General features: G+C 43.9%; 1 protein-coding gene across 1 annotated transcript; it reads right to left on the bottom strand.

The window, feature by feature from the left end:
• Positions 1 to 406: 406 nt before the first annotated feature.
• Positions 407 to 18,409, bottom strand: LOC310791501 (uncharacterized protein; the record flags this gene model as incomplete). The annotated part of the gene is made up of 6 exons (XM_083653177.1): positions 18,387 to 18,409; positions 16,861 to 16,937; positions 16,519 to 16,673; positions 11,926 to 12,045; positions 11,326 to 11,445; positions 407 to 530 (listed from the first exon to the last, which is right to left on the bottom strand). Exons 3-6 carry the CDS (start codon positions 16,647 to 16,649, stop codon positions 407 to 409), a joined length of 495 nt encoding a protein of 164 aa, XP_083509303.1. The 5' UTR covers positions 16,650 to 16,673; positions 16,861 to 16,937; positions 18,387 to 18,409.
• Between the last annotated feature and the right edge of the window lie 266 nt (positions 18,410 to 18,675).

Below are 18,675 nucleotides of genomic sequence, written 5' to 3' on the forward strand. Positions count from 1 at the left end.
CACTGGGATGCAGAAAAAGATTGAGGGAACAAAATGTCTTCTGCATGAATCCAGCCAAACTGACAGCAGGCCTGACACACATCCAGGAAGTGAAATGTATCTCATGAGCATCTTCTTCTATATCTTGTCCTCCATAAAACTTGTTTTATCTCCCTATGGGCACTCCTGGTCTCTGTAGTTTAAGTTTTCACTACAATAGTGTAGTTTATCAAATAACATTTCCTCATTACATTCTATTCTTATTTTAGGTGAATGAAATAATAGTCGATTTCTCTACTCAAATAGCAATGAGCCTGTATTTTTCTCTTTCCAGTGTCCCTTCATATCTTTACTACTAGCTAGATTTCATGAATACAATCTCATTGAATCATATTCCATCAGGTAGGCTTACAGTATAACAGTCCTCTTACCTTGTGTCTGAAGGTCCAGGTTCTTTACTGAAGTCTAGAAAATCATCTTTAGACCAGTCAGTCTTCATAGACAGACAGCTGGGTACTGGAGACTCTGCTCTCTGTCCGTGGTACTGACTTCTGGAAACACAAATGTTTTATACATATCATTAGTTCTAGAAAGGACAGACAACTTTAAATTGTTTTGTTCTCATATTCTACTATATTCTTCAGTTTATTTAGTTTTTAGATTATGAATGTACTTTGATATTCTTGTCGTTTTAGAAAACAAAATCACAACAGCCAACAACAAATAAGGCAACAGTTATCAATCAATATCCTTTATTTAACCAGGTAAAAAAACTCATTGAGATTAAAACCTCTTTTCCAAGAGCGACCTGGCCAAAACGGCAGCATAAAGACAGTTGCATCAATACACACAAACACAAAATAAACAGATAAAATACAGTCAGTCACACACTCAGGAAACAATAGTTAGGTTACACCGTGACCGCAGGGCAATCACAAGAGCCAAGAGAACTAAGTTCTCTGTCTCTTAAAATTGACCTGAATTCCCCCAGAGTTATAAGATGAGATAATTTCAATTCCTTCTGCACATCATTCCAGGTAGAGGGGGCAGAAAATTTAAAAGCCTTTTTACCCAGTTCAGTTGTGACTCTAGGGACCTGCATCTGAATGATGTCCTGAGAGCGCAGGCCATAATGGCTGAGGTTTCTACACATATGTAAACACAGATATGTAGGAAGAAGCCCAAGAATAGATTTATAGATAAAAGTCAGCCAGTAAGAGAGTCTACGGACAGATAGAGATGGACAATTTGCTACAGTATACAAAGTACAATGATGTACACGATAGCTGCAGTTAGTAATAAAACGCAAAGCACAGTGGTACACCGTGTCCAGTTTCTTTAAAGGACGGCTTTACCGTGGGGAATATGAATATATATTAAATCTCACGCCCCTAAGGTTTTCGAATCCATTTAAATTTTTGAAATTGGTTGTTCCCTGCCTGACCTATCATCCATCTCTCACATTATTTGCATGTCGCTCTGACGCAAAACGCGTCAGAGCGACAAGTCCAGCCTTGCGGAAGTCGAGCACCTATGAACTACAACTGTTGTTGGCCATGGTCCCGCCTCTAGAGGTCCTCCACGCCCCTTCAGAGGTCTGAAGAAAAACAAAAAGGCAGCCATCTTTTTCGACCACCTAGCCTGCTGTAGCTAGGTTAGCTTTCCATAGCTCCTTGCAAAGAGACGATTTTCTCGGGAACGGAAGCACGGACAGACACGTGACTGGCGGCATTGGAAAGCTCGTCAAATTTTACATCTAGTAGTAGGTGGGTTGAAGTAACGAAATCAACGCTAAGCAATGTACCCGTTTTTACACATTTTTACAGAAAATAGTTACAACATCAGATGCGCGTAACTCCTACGAAAATGCCTTAAAATGCATGAATGTTTTTTTATGAAGACATCTCCCGACATATATACTTCAGTTTAAATTTGGTGCAATTTGGAGGCAATTTATTTTCGATTTATTTTCGATTTATTTCTTCTTCTCTCCATGTAATATTGTCGAAGCCTTCTTCTTCTTCTTCTTCTTTGAGTTTTATGGCGGTTGGCAAACATATATGTGCATTACCGCCACCTACTGGAGTTTGATATCAGCCAAACGCCTGAGGGGTGGGCATGGAAACGAAGGCCACGCGAGCCCAGTGCATTGTGGGAAATGTAGTATTTCGAGTCCCCGCACCCGGCTGCATTTAATACCAGCTTAAGCCGAGTCAGACGGGACTGAACAGTGTCAAAGGCAGACTGCAAGAATTCAAGGGATTGAATAACTGAAGAGGATGAACAATAAATTACCGTATCATCAGCATAAAAGTGGGACACAGCATCAGACAAGTTATCACAAAGATTATTCACATAAATTGTGAACAACAATGGCCCTAATATGGAACCTTGAGGCACGCCCTTTAAAACAGGGAGGAAGGAGGAAGAAGACCCAGCGGCCTGGACACACTGTGTTCTACCTGCTACAGTAGGTAATTAGAGAACCAGTTTACAGCATGGTCAGATAAGCCAATCTTGTGGAGTCTGTCTGCCAGGATAACATGATCAACAGTGTCAAATGCCTTTGACAAGTCAATAAAAAGAGCTGCACAATATTTTGGCCATCTAGTGCCTCTATGATATCGTTTACCACTTTAATAGCAGCAGTAATTGTACTGTGCTGTTTACGAAAACCTGACTGATGCTGTGAGAGGAGACCATTTGCATCTAAAAATCCTTTAAAGGGGGACTAACCCCCTAGATATGTATTAGAACAGTGATTTGAAAATACCTATGGAAAAAACCAAGAAATGACATATGCTCTTGTCTATACTGGACTCTTTGGCTGTGTTGAAGTCCAGATTTTTTTTCGGAAATCGACGCCATTACAGTTTGCCTATTGCCTCAAAAATAATTTATTTGAGAGGGCCCATATCTGTATAAATATCAACAACTAGCCAACGCTGGTGGCCTGTTTGGAAAGAGCTTTGCTCAAAATGGTTGAAAGTTATATCAATTTGGTAATTCAGTGGCGAACTAGAAATTTAATTATTTTTCTGCATGTAACTCTATGGCAGTGTTAAACTACGTTACGAGAGCAAAGTGGCATGGGCTCGTTACAGCAGCACACTGCACAATACGACAAACCCCCCGTTCTGGGGTAACACAATGCGAGATTTCTCTACGTCATTCCCTCGTCCAAGTTGCCATATAGTCCCTTTTTCATTTTAGTTTGGGGGCTTTTCGTGATTCTTGTTAAAAGTTGTGCAAAAGTTTTTTCCTCTCAGCGCAGTGCAGGCTGCCTGCGCCTCCTCCCTCCTGCCAGACCCCGGCTTGCGAAACAGCCTGCTGCATGCATGGGGCGCTTGTAACCTCACGGAGCAACAAACAAACAGACAGAAATAGCTGGTGTGCGATTTAGAGAATACAGTCTGAGATTGGGTACAGGATTGAGGGAATCCCGCATCTGTTTGCGAAGGTGCGACTGGACAGGACGCTTTTCACAGACAGGCACAGTAGTCGGAGCGAGGCGAGTGTCTCTACTCAGGGCACAGCTGCAGATCTTTCCTCGTCCTCCTCCGCGCATTCAGTCTGTCCAAAATCATTACCGATATAATCTCAGTAGGAGGGATGCAGGGAAATGATAGTAGCCGATGTGTTTAGAGAAGCTTTGTCACGTTGTCACGTCGTAGTATAGCGTTATATTTTACATGTGCGCTAAACTGCGACCATATTTGTTTGCGGAAATATCAGACTGCTCTCTCTACTCTCAGAGCACAGAGAGCTCTGCTCTGCTGCGCGCGCCCGCGGAGCTTGGAGCTAGTGCATGAGGTTTACAGTACGACTCTCTCCCGCATGCCTGGGCTGGAGACAGCTGCTTGCAACTCGGACTGATAATATATACATCATCATTCGAGCTTATTCAGGTAAGATATTAATAAAGTAGTGACACATTCAGCGGGAAACTAACTATAATTAAGACATGTGCCAACTTTGACAACGTTTGGTTCAGTATTTTAAGAGCAAACTTCAATAAGAATAGGCTTGGAGTTCTGAGGAGCTGAAAGGGTACAGGGGGGGTAGGGGAGTAATTATCTTGAAATCCCATAGTCTTTGGGTCACCGTGACGTCACGACGTGTCAAATATCCCATTCATTTGAGAAAAGAAAAAAAAGCAGTCTTTGACCCTAAGAGGGCGCTTATGCCAGATATGCTGCTGAAAAATGATACAAATGGTAAAATGGCAACAGTTTGGTGTCAAATGTGGAAATTCTGACCAGAATTCTTCACACATCACCCCCAAAGTCATATATATTGGTTAAAAGCTGAAAAAAAGTGTTTTGGAGGTTAGTTCTCCTTTAAGTTGTTCACCGACCAACTTTTCGAGAACTTTGGAGAGAACACACAGTTTAGAGATCGGCCTGTAGTTGTTAACTACAGAGGGATCACCACCTTTCAGCAGAGGAAGAACATAGGCAGACTTCCATATGCTTGGAATCACATTTTCAGAAACAGTGAGATTAAAAATATGACACAGAGGTTCTGCTATAAAATCTGCAGCTGACCTCAAAAAGAAAGGCTCGAGATTGTCAGCTCCAGCAGATTTACTAAGATCCAACTGATGTAAAGCTGTATGGACCTCAGCTACATCAAAAAGAGTCAGATCAAATCCTGGAGTCATAACATTAATAGGTGGTGTTGGAGGGCAAACCCCTTGCACATTCGATTGATGTGGATGTAGGGACTCAAATAGAGATCCTGAAGAGACAAAATGTTCATTAAAACAATTAAGAATAGCTGATTTGTCAGTTAGAGTATGTGCATCTTTTACTATATGAGCAGGCAATTCGTTTGTAGTTTCAACCCCAAATAAAGATTTAACTACTTTCCAAAACTTTTTAGGATCATTTAAGTTACGAGTAGTCTTATCAACATAAAATTCAGATTTCACCTTTTTAACAAGAAAAGTAAAGCGATTTCTGAGCTGTTTAAATATCAGCCAGTCACCCTGGGATTTAGAATTTCTGGCCTTAGCCCAGGCATCATCCCTTGCTTTTAGGAGACTGGACAGCTCAGGGGAGAACCAGGGATTGTTTCTACCCTTCACTCTAAATTTGCGAAGAGGGGCATGTTTATTTATAAAAATACTAAAGGCATCATAAAAGTACTTCCAGGCCAGCTCTACATCATTAATGAGTGAGATCCTGGACCAATCAAAGTGCCATAAATCATGATGAAAAGCCTGCTCACAGAAATGTTTGTAATCACGTTTAAGGATAATACGTGACCTTGATCTTGGGAGCTTAGCTTGTCTGACAGTGGCTATAACACAATGGTCACTCATATCATTAGCAAAAATACCAATACCTGAAAATTTAGGAGGAGAATTTGTTAAGAATAAATCAAGAAGAGAAGATTTATCTGGACATTTAAGATTTGGGCGTGTTGCCCCATTAACTACGGTAGTTGTGTTAAATTAAAAGAATCACACATAGATTTAAAACTATCAGAGACAGAGGATAACCAATCCCAGTTCAAATCTCCAATAAGAAGAATCTCATTGAAGTCCAAAGTTGAAAGTTGATTTTTTAATGATGATAAAGTCTCACTACTAGCTGAGGGCGGTCTATAGCAACCTACGATAGTGATAAAGTGGCCCTTAAGAAGCTCCAACTTCAGAGCAAGAAATTCAAATTGTCTGCTGAGGGAAATAGATGATTGGACAGTAACATGAAATTTCTGTCTGACATATATCGCAATGCCACCACCTTTTCTGGGACGGTCACAACGAAAAACATTGTAACCTTTAATGGCAATATCTTTGTCTGTGATGGATTTCTTTAGCCAAGTTTCAGACAAGACGAAAATGTCAGTATCAGTCGATTTAGCCCAGATTTTCACTAGGTCTAGTTTTGGCAATAGACTTCTAACATTAAGATGAATAACACCAAGCCCTGAACTAGATTTAAAGTCACTTGGAGTATCCAGACAATTTATATCTGGGCCAGGGTTAAGTTCAATGTTACCGGACAGTAAAAGCAAAAGAAGAATAAAACAGTTAAATAGGGCAAACTGTGTATGTAAAGGGCAAGTAAGGCAAACAGTAAAATAAGAAAGGTAATAAAGTAGAAGTAATAAAGTATGAAAAAAGAATAAATATAAAGTGTCCACACAGTGTCCAAAAGTTTCCACTTGTCAGTGGAAGTGTGCAAATGACAATATCACAGGTTGCACACACACATTGCACTATTGTGTGGGTGCGTGCGTGCATGTGTGTGTGTGTGTGTGTGTGTGTGTGTGTGTGTGTGTGTGTGTAGGTGTGTGTGTGTGTGTGTGTGTGTGTGTGTGTGTGTGTGTGTGTGTGTTTGTGTGTGTGTGTGTCATCATCATCCTGTGTGTTGTTATCCTATGCATTATTGTGGTTGCTGATTGGGCACTTATGTAACTGTCTCCCAATATCTGATTGCATTATTAGTGTTTATGTCCTTTGCATACTTATGTGTGTTTGTCTGTGTGTGTGTGTGTGTGTGTGTGTGTGTGTGTGTGTGTGTGTGTGTGTGTGTGTGTGTGTGTGTGTGTTATTTATTGAGGAGTCTCGTAGCCTGGGGAAAGAAACGTGTGTGCGTGCTTTGAGGACATTGTATTTTCTCCCAGAGGGCAACAGGAACAGAGAGAACAGGCTGTTGTGCGGGTGGGTCAGGCCCGTATCTAGCCTGCTACATTAGGGTGGGCTGGCAGGGAGCAACTTTGGCGGTAGGTTTGCCAGAGGTTGTGGGTTCGGGGATGGGGATTAAATTGCATTATATTCTAATTTATAAAGAATGATTTGAAGCAGGGTGTAGAAGCCATTTCCAGAGTTAAGTGTAATTGGGGACACCAAATTGTTCCAGTAGGAGTCACCATTCTGTTTGGGTCACCAAACTGTAAGTAGGAGCTTTCACTCAGGTGACAGGCCAAAGTTTACAAGACTATTATTGTCAAAACTATTCGCAAACTATGTACAAACTAACTATTTACAAAACCATTGCTATATTTCCAACACGTTTAGTCCTATTCAAACCCAAACTGAAGTGAAAAAAAAAAAATCTTGAAATCAGATTGACTTACCCTAAAAATAAATAAAAAGCCTTCATCCTTAGTTTAAAATAATCAATTCCATAACATTTTCTTTTCCATTGGATGAGCTTAGTTCTCAAATAAAATTAAACAAACCCTAATACAGTGAGATTTCTCACCATAGCCAATATTTACAAAACTAGAAGTCTTATTCAAACTCAACCTGGAAAGTGACAAAGAAAACAACTAAATCAACTAATCAAGCCTACAATATATTCAGAATTCAACTTAACTATTATATAGGGTATAATCCCAACATGGCAAAATCAGAACATTTTATAAAACTTTTTTTTTTGTCTTTTTACTTTGTTAGGTACATGAGCAACCTGAAAATCCATGTACACTATATCTCCATCTATCCATGCATCTACCCATCTACAGCATCAGTCTCTTGTTGCCCTTGGCAAAAACCCTAACAAATTCATCCATGTCTAAGCTATTTGTTATTGCTTTCTCATGGGACAAGATCACCAAATTTCTCTTTCTTTCATGTAACATGGTACGACGAAAGGGGGTTATCGTGCGTTCCTTTATCGCAAAAGAACTGGGATGTGGAGGCTAAATGATGTCACATCCGTTTTGTTAGCATTCCATTTGCAGAAAAGTTGAGCTGGGAAGTTCACTGTTCACTGGTCAGATCCACTCGCTAGCCAGGCTAGCCATTGTTAGCAATAACAGTTGATAACAAGGCATTTCGTGGCATTTTGCACATACAAACACTGCAGCCTCATGTCCACACAGATAGAAGTAGGCCGTGCTGTGTGTACAGCTGATTTATTGAGACACAAACAAGACAGAAGTGCTAAATAGCATTTATACGATTATAACTACTGTTGTTGCGCGGATCAGCCATCTTGAATTTTTGAGGTCGGGGCTGCAAGGCTCCTACGAGTTTGGAATTGGAAATACCAGCTCTAGTGACGTCACGTCCCAGCTCATGAACTTTGAACCGGTAAGATTACCAGTTCCCAGTTATAAAGGAATGCACGATTAGGACTCGTGACAGTGTGGAGAAGGAAGTCTCACATGATGCTGAAGACACACCAACCACCAGGGCTGTTACATACAATGTATGCAACTCAGGAAAAGCTTCCTTATACTTCTTCAGGTGTTTACACAGAGTGGACAGGTCTGCATTTCTTGAGCAACATTGGTTTTGCAACAAGAATTTCATTGTTCAGGCTCACATCATCTGCCGCAGTGCCAGCAAGCACATACAGAGGGCCCAGCACGGTGGCATCCAGAAATGCAGTAGATTTGGGTACAAGACTGGATATGGCTTTCATCAGGTCTACATTCTTTTTGGAAAATCTGTTTTCCATTTCTGAAAGAGCCCTGTCAAGGATGTTGAGCAGGGATCTTTTCAGAGACTGAGAGGGGGTGATGCTGGGATTATCACAATCTGTATGAGCCACAGTTGAGAGCACAACACTTTGACCAAGGTGTTTGCTCAGTGTTCTCCTTCTCTTTGGAGGATTTGAATCATCCCCAGCAGGTGCCTGAGAAAGCTCTGTCCAGCAATCATCTTTACGGATGTCTTTTAAGCATTCTAGTGATGTACTAACAACCTCACCAGCACTGCACATATCCACAGACTGAGACTGTAGAATCGCATTAGCTGGTTTCAAGACAGCAAGAACCAGCACTATAAATTTGCCAATCTCAAAGAAATTCTGCCTCTTAATTTGAATTAACAGGCCTGATGCCTCAGTGGACAGATCAACTGTGGCACCATCATCCTCTGAGATCTCTGACAGGATAGTGAGAAGACGGTCTTCATTCTCAACAATGCACCTTGTCACATCATAATGGCTTGTCGAGCGAATTTCAAGCAGTCTTTTAAGACAAGGAGCATCATACTTTTCTGACACATAGTGGTGATGGCAGAAGTTATACAGAGAGCTAGAGGGGTGGAAAAATGTTCTGGTACATGGCTCCCCCTGTATAGCATGCACAACCACCAAGTGTAACTGGTGGTTGTAACAGTGAATATATGGAATATATCTGGCAAGCTTCTTTTGCAGCAATGCTTGCACACCACCTCGTACTCCACTCATCACTGATGCACCATCGTAACACTGGCTAACTATGTTGTCAGCACTGTAGCCAGCATCACAAAGATGTCTCAATATTTCATTGGACATGTACTCCGCATCAAGTTGATGCAAGTTAAGCAGCCCAATCAGATGCTCCTCTGGCATGGAATCACATACAAACCCAATCATTATGGACAAATTCTCAATATTGCACCTGTCCCTAGTCCCATCACTTTTCAGGTAAAATCCTACAGAGTCAGCCTTTGCATACTTCTTCCTGACCTCTCCCAAAACCATGTTTGCCAGTGTTTCAATTATCTCATTTTGAATATTTGGGGAGGTGTACCTGGCATTTTTAGGTATGCCCTTAGCAATGTCAGCTAGCTTTTTGTCCTTCTCTAGGGTGTATTTCAAACAGCTTCAAAAAGAGACCCGCAGCAATATCATCAGCAGCACTGTCAGTGTCACACTCACCAGCATGAGTGACAGTGTCATACCTTTCTGTTGTTCCACAAAGCCCTAACTCGTTCACGAACAGAAACTTCACTACACCACCAATACTCTTGACATAATATCGGTTCTTTTCAATCTGCGTTTTACCTACCAGTATGTCTATGGTTTCCCCTGTTGCCTCTCTGCGTTTGTGCTCAGACCAGGTGGCTGCAGCCTTTGTGTGATCCATGCTTATGTAAGCCCCTGTCGCGCTCAAGTGCTGCTTTCCAGTTGTTAAAACCACACGAGGTAAAAACAACGTCCTTATCATTGTAGTGTTTACTGTTTCTTTCACACTTCCGGGAAACCCCCTAGTAACCACTATAACCCAAATGTAGCATCACAATGCTATGAACTGTGGGAAATCCCCTCGGGCAAAGTCTGCATTTAGGGCTCAAACATGTCTGCAGAGAGCGCTCATGCACTTGACGATTTCACAGTGGGACAGCCCTAAGCCCTTGCACACCTCGCGGGCACGTGCCTCAAAGTCTGTGAGTCTGTGAGTGTGGACATTGAGATTGGGCCATAGAGAGCCGCAGGGATGACGTATTTTTGTAGGCAGAATGCGGAAGTCCCGAACTTCCTGGTTCTTCACTGTTTCTGTCTATGGGATTTTTGAATGGGTTTTTGCCACGATGCTTCAAATACGGTCTCTGGGCAACGCAAGATTAATCAAACGCGAACCAGAGTTCTGTCGGATAATCTTCACACATGAGGACCACTTTCATGAGTTTTGATGCGTAAATGCGAGCCCTAGAAGTAAAAAGCTCGAGCTAAGCTAATCCAGAACTACACACTGTCGCATAGGCTTTCACGTCACGTCAGCACTCAACCTGGACTGTTGTTGATGTGTGCACTGATTACCCCGGGCTGAACAGGCTGAACCAGGTGAGGGAAAGAGAATTTCCGTGTTCGCCCTTTGAAGTGGTGACGTTATTGACGTATATATCCCCATCGACTCAAAAGTGTAGTCTCATTTAGCCGTTTGCTAGCTAGCCGTCCTTTTAACGGCACGTAAAAGCTTCAAAACTCGTAAAAGTGGTCCTCGTGTGTGAAGATGATATTACTAAACACTGGTTCGCGTTTGATTAAGCTAGCGTTGCCCAGATAGATTATTAGAAGCATCGCGCCAAAAACCCATTCAAAACTCCCATAGGCGAAAACTGTGAAGAACCAGGGCTGTTAGCATCGATGATTTCCGGACTCGTTACTGCGGCTCTCTATTGCCTCTTTCCAAACAGCAAAACCCTTAATGAGGTGCAGGTGCATGCATTGCATCATCTCACCACTTAACCAGACTCTTAAAGGGACAGATTGTTCGCTGCTATCGCTTCTAGTAAGGGTGGAAACATGAGCAATCTGACTAAACACTTAGCAAAGGTCCATCAAATAGAAACAGAGTTTTCCACAACGAGCTACTAGAATTTCATCTGTCAATATGCGACCCCGTTCACCTCCTCAGGTAGCCTATGTTATGTCAACAAGCAGCCGAGCAGTTAACTAGTGAACACAGATGGTTAATGATTAGAGTAAACATGGGTGGAAAACAGCCAGAAAGCTCCACTGGCAATTCCCCTCACATTTTCTTTTGGTTGCTAAATTCATGGCGGGCCACTTAAAAACAGGCAGCGGGCCGCAGTTGGCCCGCGGGCCGTAGTTTGGCCACCCCTGGTAGGTTTTCAAATAACATTTCCTCATTACAGTACAACAGACCTCTTACCTTGTGTCTGAAGGTCCAGGTTCATTACTGAACTTTGGAGGATTGTCTTTAGACCAGTCAGTCTTCAGAGACAGACAGCTGGGTATTGGAGTCTCTGCTCTCTGCCTGTGGTGCTGACCTCTGCAAACACAAATGTTTTATCATTAGTTTCTAGTAAAGACAGACAAAAATAAAGTAAAGACATTAATTTGCTGAAGCTACTCTTTTTATATCTTCTGTTGCATGTTTTTATACAAAAGGAGTTCACAACCTTATCAGAGCTGAATATTTGGTGACTGTAGTGTTATATATTTTATGTAGTCTTGATTTAGGCATTTCCAGCTCTTCAAGTAAAGTGTAGCACACACCATCAATAAACTGTAATTTTCCAACAATAAAATAGTGGCTAGTGAAAATGCTGAGTGGCTCGTAACTTTGGAAAACAACTAGCCACGGTTTCTTGTGAGCAAATTTTTTTATGTGAAGCCCTGAACGTGATTACCGACTCTGTTTACATGATTCAGTGAATAATCTGCCTACTACTCGTCACTCACAACATTTTCCTTCATCAATATTACTCAAGTTTGATCAGGTAGGCTCCTAGTATAACAGTCCTCTTACCTTGTGTCTGAAGGTCCAGGTTCATTCCTGAAGTCTAGAAAATCATCTTTAGACCAGTCAGTCTTCATAGACAGACAGCTGGGTACTGGAGACTCTGCTCTCTGCCTGTGCTGCTGAACTCTGCAAATCAAAAGAAAAGGCAACATGTTTTCAGAGGTGGTTGAACTCAACAGCTCGGCTGTTTGGGATAATTGATGTGACGTTTTAATTGTGACAACATAATTATTTTGTGTGAAAACATGATGAATTAGTGGAAACGGAAAACCCCCAATACACTATATATATATATATATATATATATACACACACATATACACACACACACACACACACACACACACACACACACACACACACACACACACACACACACACACACACACACACACACACACACACACACATATGTATATGTATATATATGTATATATAGAGAGGATGACATGCAGCAAAGCACCACAGGTCGGATGTGAACCCAGGTCGGCTGCATTAAGATATATGGCTCTATAGTATGTGCTCTACCAGGTGAGATCTATGGCTCTATAGTATGTGCTCTACCAGGTGAGATCTATGGCTCTATAGTATGTGCTCTACCAGGTGAGATCTATGGCTCTATAGTATGTGCTCTACCAGGTGAGATCTATGGCTCTATAGTATGTGCTCTACCAGGTGAGATCTATGGCTCTATAGTATGTGCTCTACCAGGTGAGATCTATGGCTCTATAGTATGTGCTCTACCAGGTGAGATCTATGGCTCTATAGTATGTGCTCTACCAGGTGAGATCTATGGCTCTATAGTATGTGCTCTACCAGGTGAGATCTATGGCTCTATAGTATGTGTTCTACCAGGTAAGATCTATGGCTCTATAGTATGTGCTCTACCAGGTGAGATCTATGGCTCTATAGTATGTGCTCTACCAGGTGAGATCTATGGCTCTATAGTATGTGCTCTACCAGGTGAGATCTATGGCTCTATAGTATGTGCTCTACCAGGTGAGATCTATGGATCTATAGTATGTGCTCTACCAGGTGAGATCTATGGCTCTATAGTATGTGCTCTACCAGGTGAGATCTATGGCTCTATAGTATGTGCTCTACCAGGTGAGATCTATGGCTCTATAGTATGTGTTCTACCAGGTAAGATCTATGGCTCTATAGTATGTGCTCTACCAGGTGAGATCTATGGCTCTATAGTATGCGCTCTACCAGGTGAGATCTATGGCTCTATAGTATGTGCTCTACCAGGTGAGATCTATGGCTCTATAGTATGTGCTCTACCAGGTGAGATCTATGGCTCTATAGTATGTGCTCTACCAGGTGAGATCTATGGCTCTATAGTATGTGCTCTACCAGGTGAGATCTATGGCTCTATAGTATGTGCTCTACCAGGTGAGATCTATGGCTCTATAGTATGTGCTCTACCAGGTGAGATCTATGGCTCTATAGTATGTGCTCTACCAGGTGAGATCTATGGCTCTATAGTATGTGCTCTACCAGGTGAGATCTATGGCTCTATAGTATGTGCTCTACCAGGTGAGCCACTGGGATGTGGAAAAAAGATTGAGGGAACAAAATGTCTTCTGCATGAATCCAGCCAAACTGACAGCAGGTCTGACCCACATCCAGGAAGTGAAATGTATCTCATGAGCACCTTCTTCTATATGTTGTCCTCCATAAAACTTGTTTTCTCTCCCTATGGTCACTCCTGGTCTCTGTAGTTTTCACTACAATAGTGTAGTTTATCAAATAACATTTCCTCATTACATTCTATTCTTATTTTAGGTGAATGAAATAATAGTATTTTTCTCTACTCAAATAGCAATGAGCATGTATTTTTCTCTTTCCAGTGTCCCTTCATATTGTAGCGTTCCAGGTAATCCAGGTATTACCTGTAATGTGATGTGCAATAGAAGTGTCTAGATCGCACCTAGGAACTAATGTGTGTGGGTGTGTTCCTAGGGGGAAGGGGGTATATAGGACCAGCGGCCGCAGGCCGGAGGGGAGTCTAGCTATGGAGCGAGCTGAGACGGTTGCTGTGTGTAGAGCTAGCGGTGTGAAGCTAGCTGCTAGGAGCTGAAGGAGCCTGTGAATAAAGACCCTGTACCAACTACAACTCTCCGTTCCTTGGCGTATGAGCGATACGCTACATTGGTGTCAGCAAGTGAAGCGGTAACGCCTGATTCGGTCGAGAGGGGAGAGAGTGAGGAGGAACGGCGGAGGAAAAGTTGGAGATCAAAGGCTCGAGCGACCTAGCGGTAGCAAGCTAGCTGTGTGAGCTAGCTGCTACGAGCGCCACGTGTGATGGTGCGCTTAGAAGAATGCCTGTCGGCGAACGGGAGAAAAGAAGAGCTGACGACAGAGATCAGCTCGGCGCTGGCTGCCATGGAAGCCCGTGTGTTAAAAGAAGTCAGACGGCTGTTGGAGACGACACCAGCCTGGGCAGAGGGGCTTATGGAGCTGCTACGAGAGGTCGCGCAGCACGGAGAGAAGCGGACGGAGGAGCCGCAAAGACTGTGTTGGACCTGTGGAGAACCGGGCCACGTGGCGAGGTGGTGCCGAGACGGTTCGGGGAGACGGACCGGGTATGGGGGACAACGACATGGACAGCAGGGAGCCTGCTGGGCATGCGGCGCGATCGGACATCTAGCTAGAGAGTGTCGAGAAGCTGTCGGGGACTGGAAGACAGCGAGAGAGGAGAGACGTGCAGGCGGCGGACAGGTGAGGCTTTGTTGGACTTGCCAGTCGCCTGAACATTTAGCTAGAGACTGCACTAAGAGTGTGAACGCTGGAAGAGACACACAGCCGGGGGAGCAGCCTGAGCTACAAGCAGCGGAGCAACGGGGCAGTACAGAGCCGATTGTTCTGGGCAGGAGAGTGACTGTTGAGCCGGCCCAGGCTAGCTGCTCTGCATACCAGCCGGTAGAGGGGGACATCATCATCAGCGACGAGACCATCAGGAGAGCGGGGATCGTTTTGAACAGCCAGAGGGAAGTGAGCGACATCACCTGCAGAGCTGTTACAGTCGGGGGAGCGGCACTCGTGTCCCCGGGGGAGCGAGAGGGGTCAAGGCCGGAGGAGACGGCCCAACTAAGCCGCTACACAGCCCCCACTGCTGCACTGCAGAAAGCCGAGGTGGAGATCGACGCCGGTGGTGTTTGCCCTGCTGCCCTCAACATGCCGCCCCCTGGGGGAGCGGGACGGGAGGACGAGCGAGTGCAAGCGGTGGAGCCGACAGACGAGGACAGGCACATCACGCATGTCAACGGGGGTGAGTGGAGACGCAGACAGATAGAGGATGCGGATATCGGTCCGGTGTATGCGTGGGTAGCGGCCGGACGCCGGCCCCCTGTGGAGGAGATTCACACATGTTCCGGGGCCACGAGGGGACTGTGGAACATGTTTTCGGACCTGCATCTGGGTGGAGATGGGGTTTTGGAGAGAAAGGGCCACGGGAAAAGCGGGACCCAGTGGGTTGTACCCGGTTGCCTGCGAGAATTGGCACTGAAGGGGGTGCACGATGGCCCATACGGTGATCGTGGGCCCGAAGAGACACTCAGCCTCCTCCGTAGACATTTCTACTGGGGCAAACAAAAGGAGGACGTGCGGAGATACTGCAGTGCATGTGTTGACTGTGGAACACGGGGGGGGGGACCGAGGAGAGTCACCCTGCGGAGGGCTAACCCCACTGGGGGTTGAGCAGGACTGATGTGCTTCGGGTGGGACAGAAGCTGTAAAAGGGGGGATGGAAATAGTGGTTGAAGTGAAGTGGGATAATGTGAGGAAGAAAAAAAGAAAATAAGGTAAATGTGGGAGTTATTGGTGAATTGAAATGTGTGTAAAGAGAAAAGAGGGAATGTAAATGTTGGGGCTTGTGTTAAGTGAAAATGTTGGGGAAAAGGGTGCTAATGGGAAGTAACTAAATGATGGTGGGAGTGAATGCAAAATTAAGTGGTGTTAAAGAGAAGGGCTATTGGAATGGGAATGTGAACGGAAATGTGGGTTGAATTTGAAGGAATGGGAAAAGAGGGAAGAAATGAAAAGAAATGCAAATGGTGGTGGTGGAACGAAAATTAAGAAGTGTGCTGAAAAATAAGAGACTAGGTGGGGAAATTGATGTGGTAATGGAAAATGTTGTGGGGTGTTGTGTTTTGGTACAGGGGGATATGTGTGGGTTGTGGGTGTCAACGTGGGCGTTGACTAATGTTGGGTGAGGAGTATGTAGCGTTCCAGGTAATCCAGGTATTACCTGTAATGTGATGTGCAATAGAAGTGTCTAGATCGCACCTAGGAACTAATGTGTGTGGGTGTGTTCCTAGGGGGAAGGGGGTATATAGGACCAGCGGCCGCAGGCCGGAGGGGAGTCTAGCTATGGAGCGAGCTGAGACGGTCGCTGTGTGTAGAGCTAGCGGTGTGAAGCTAGCTGCTAGGAGCTGAAGGAGCCTGTGAATAAAGACCCTGTACCAACTACAACTCTCAGTTCCTTGGCGTATGAGCGATACGCTACAATATCTTTACTACTAGCTAGATTTCATGAATACAATCTCATTGAATCATATTCCATCAGGTAGTCTTACAGTATAACAGTCCTCTTACCTTGTGTCTGAAGGTCCAGGTTCATTACTGAAGTCTAGAAAATCATCTTTAGACCAGTCAGTCTTCATAGACAGACAGCTGGGTACTGGAGATGCTGCTCTGCCATCCTCTTCCTCCTCCTTCTTACTCATCTTCTGGACTTTGTGACCTTGTATCTGTGAAAGGTGCTATACAATAAACTTTACTTACTTCAGTCAGTATGAGAGGTAAACCATACAACTTGGTTAAGGATAGGGTTAAGGTCTATCATGGTCTAGTTTAGACAGAGAAAACCACTTTGTTATTGTTAGTAAAATGGTTTGGTCATTGTTAAATATAAAAAAATAAATAAATGTAACTCACGTTTGTCCTTTAGAAACACTGGCCAACCAAACAGATGCCCACCAACCCCCACCACAACGCTCTTACTGTCCACCGTGCTATTTCAATGTGACACACACACACACACACACACGCACGCACGCACGCACGCACGCACGCACACACACACACACACACACACACACACACATACACGCACACACACACCATTTTAATTCTAGCTTCATTCATTATTTCCTTTTTTATACAGTATATACATTTTTATAGGCTATATTTCAACACTCGTCTTGAATGAGAAAATTGCATTTTTGTCAAAGACTGTCATTTTCAAGCAGATCCTCATGACCTCATCTGGCTGTCGTCTCGGGTGGATACTGTCAGGTGCGGACATGTGCAGAACATGTGCAACAGCGACCCTCTGTGGTCACACACGGTGGTTACAGATTTCAGTGAAACACTGCTGGCTAACCTCGCGTCACCAGGCTCTTCTCGGCGAGAAAGAGCCTGGCTCCCGCCCACAATTGATTTTGTCACCCTACTGGTTCCCGCCTAGAGCCAGCCCTAGACCGGATGGCAGCGTTTCTAGCTCGTCAACTTTCACGTTAACTTGACAATTTGACCCAAGTATCAGAATCCTCTTTCACCGTTTTGACCGGTGTGTCAGGCGGTGGTGGCGGAGATGCCATATTGCATAAACGTTTTGTTTTATGTAACGCTAGCTTTGTTTTGATCAGACTCTAGTTTAGGTAACATCACCGCGTCAAGCTAACGGCAACAAAGACGTTGTTAGGCGCATTGCCATCCGGTGTTAATTCTGGGTCCGGGGTTTACGCCCCCATGACAAAAAGCGGGGTGGAAGGTGCCCAGACTACTGCTGGCTTATGAGAAATCAACCCGGTGAACACCGCCCTCAGAGACGAGAGGCGGACACAACACAAGCACTCTGTAGACAAGTTGACGCATGTACAGTAGTAGGCCCTCTGTAGGCCTAATATAATATGAAGCAGATTAGTTTCCCACCCCGCTCTGAAGTCCTGATCTGTCTGCAGAAAGTCAACAAGCCGTTTCTCTCTTTATGAGGACTCATGTGACTGAAAGACGCTCATCTCGCACAGTCTCAGACACACAGATGGAATAAAACTGCGTTAATTTAACGGTTTAATCAACTGCGTCATGTCGGCCTTCTGTGAAGTAGGCTACAGGCCAAATCAACTTCCCTCTTTAATTGTTTTACTTACGTCATTATCTCATTGTTACATTTGTCTTTGAGCGTTACTTTGAGAGAGAGGAAAAGAAGCAGGTGAACGCAGGAGAATACCTGTGATCAGTAACAACAACTGACTCAGACACTTTTACAATCAACAGGGATGTAGTTCTAACTATGAAAATTGGGTGATGTATCATACCATCGAGCGCATACACACAATACGATCAGAAATAATTCCCTTTAGCATAAGTCCCGTATTTTGGGATTGAGAAGGTGACTGTCACCTAAAGGTGATTGAATAATAGGCCTATAGGAATAATAATGTAGTAATAACACCCACCCTGCTTCAGTCGTGTCTCTCCCGCTCTCTCTCGCAAAATGGAGTCAGTCTGAACTGAACTAACTGCGACACACTTTTTTACTTTCACTTACAACGCTTTGCTCCGCCTGTAGAGAGAGCCAAAGTCACTCCCACTTCCGGGTTAGGCACACCAAGAGATTTCATCCGCCATTTATTTTCCCATAAACATTTCGTAAAATGCTTATAGAAATAGTTTTACTTAGTCGGATCAAACTATGTTTATAGGCATTTTACGAAATGTCTATGGGAAAATAAATGGTGGATGAAA

The sequence above is a fragment of the Poromitra crassiceps genome (genome assembly GCF_964638095.1).
Source record: "Poromitra crassiceps genome assembly, chromosome: 16".
Lineage (NCBI taxonomy): Eukaryota > Metazoa > Chordata > Actinopteri > Beryciformes > Melamphaidae > Poromitra > Poromitra crassiceps.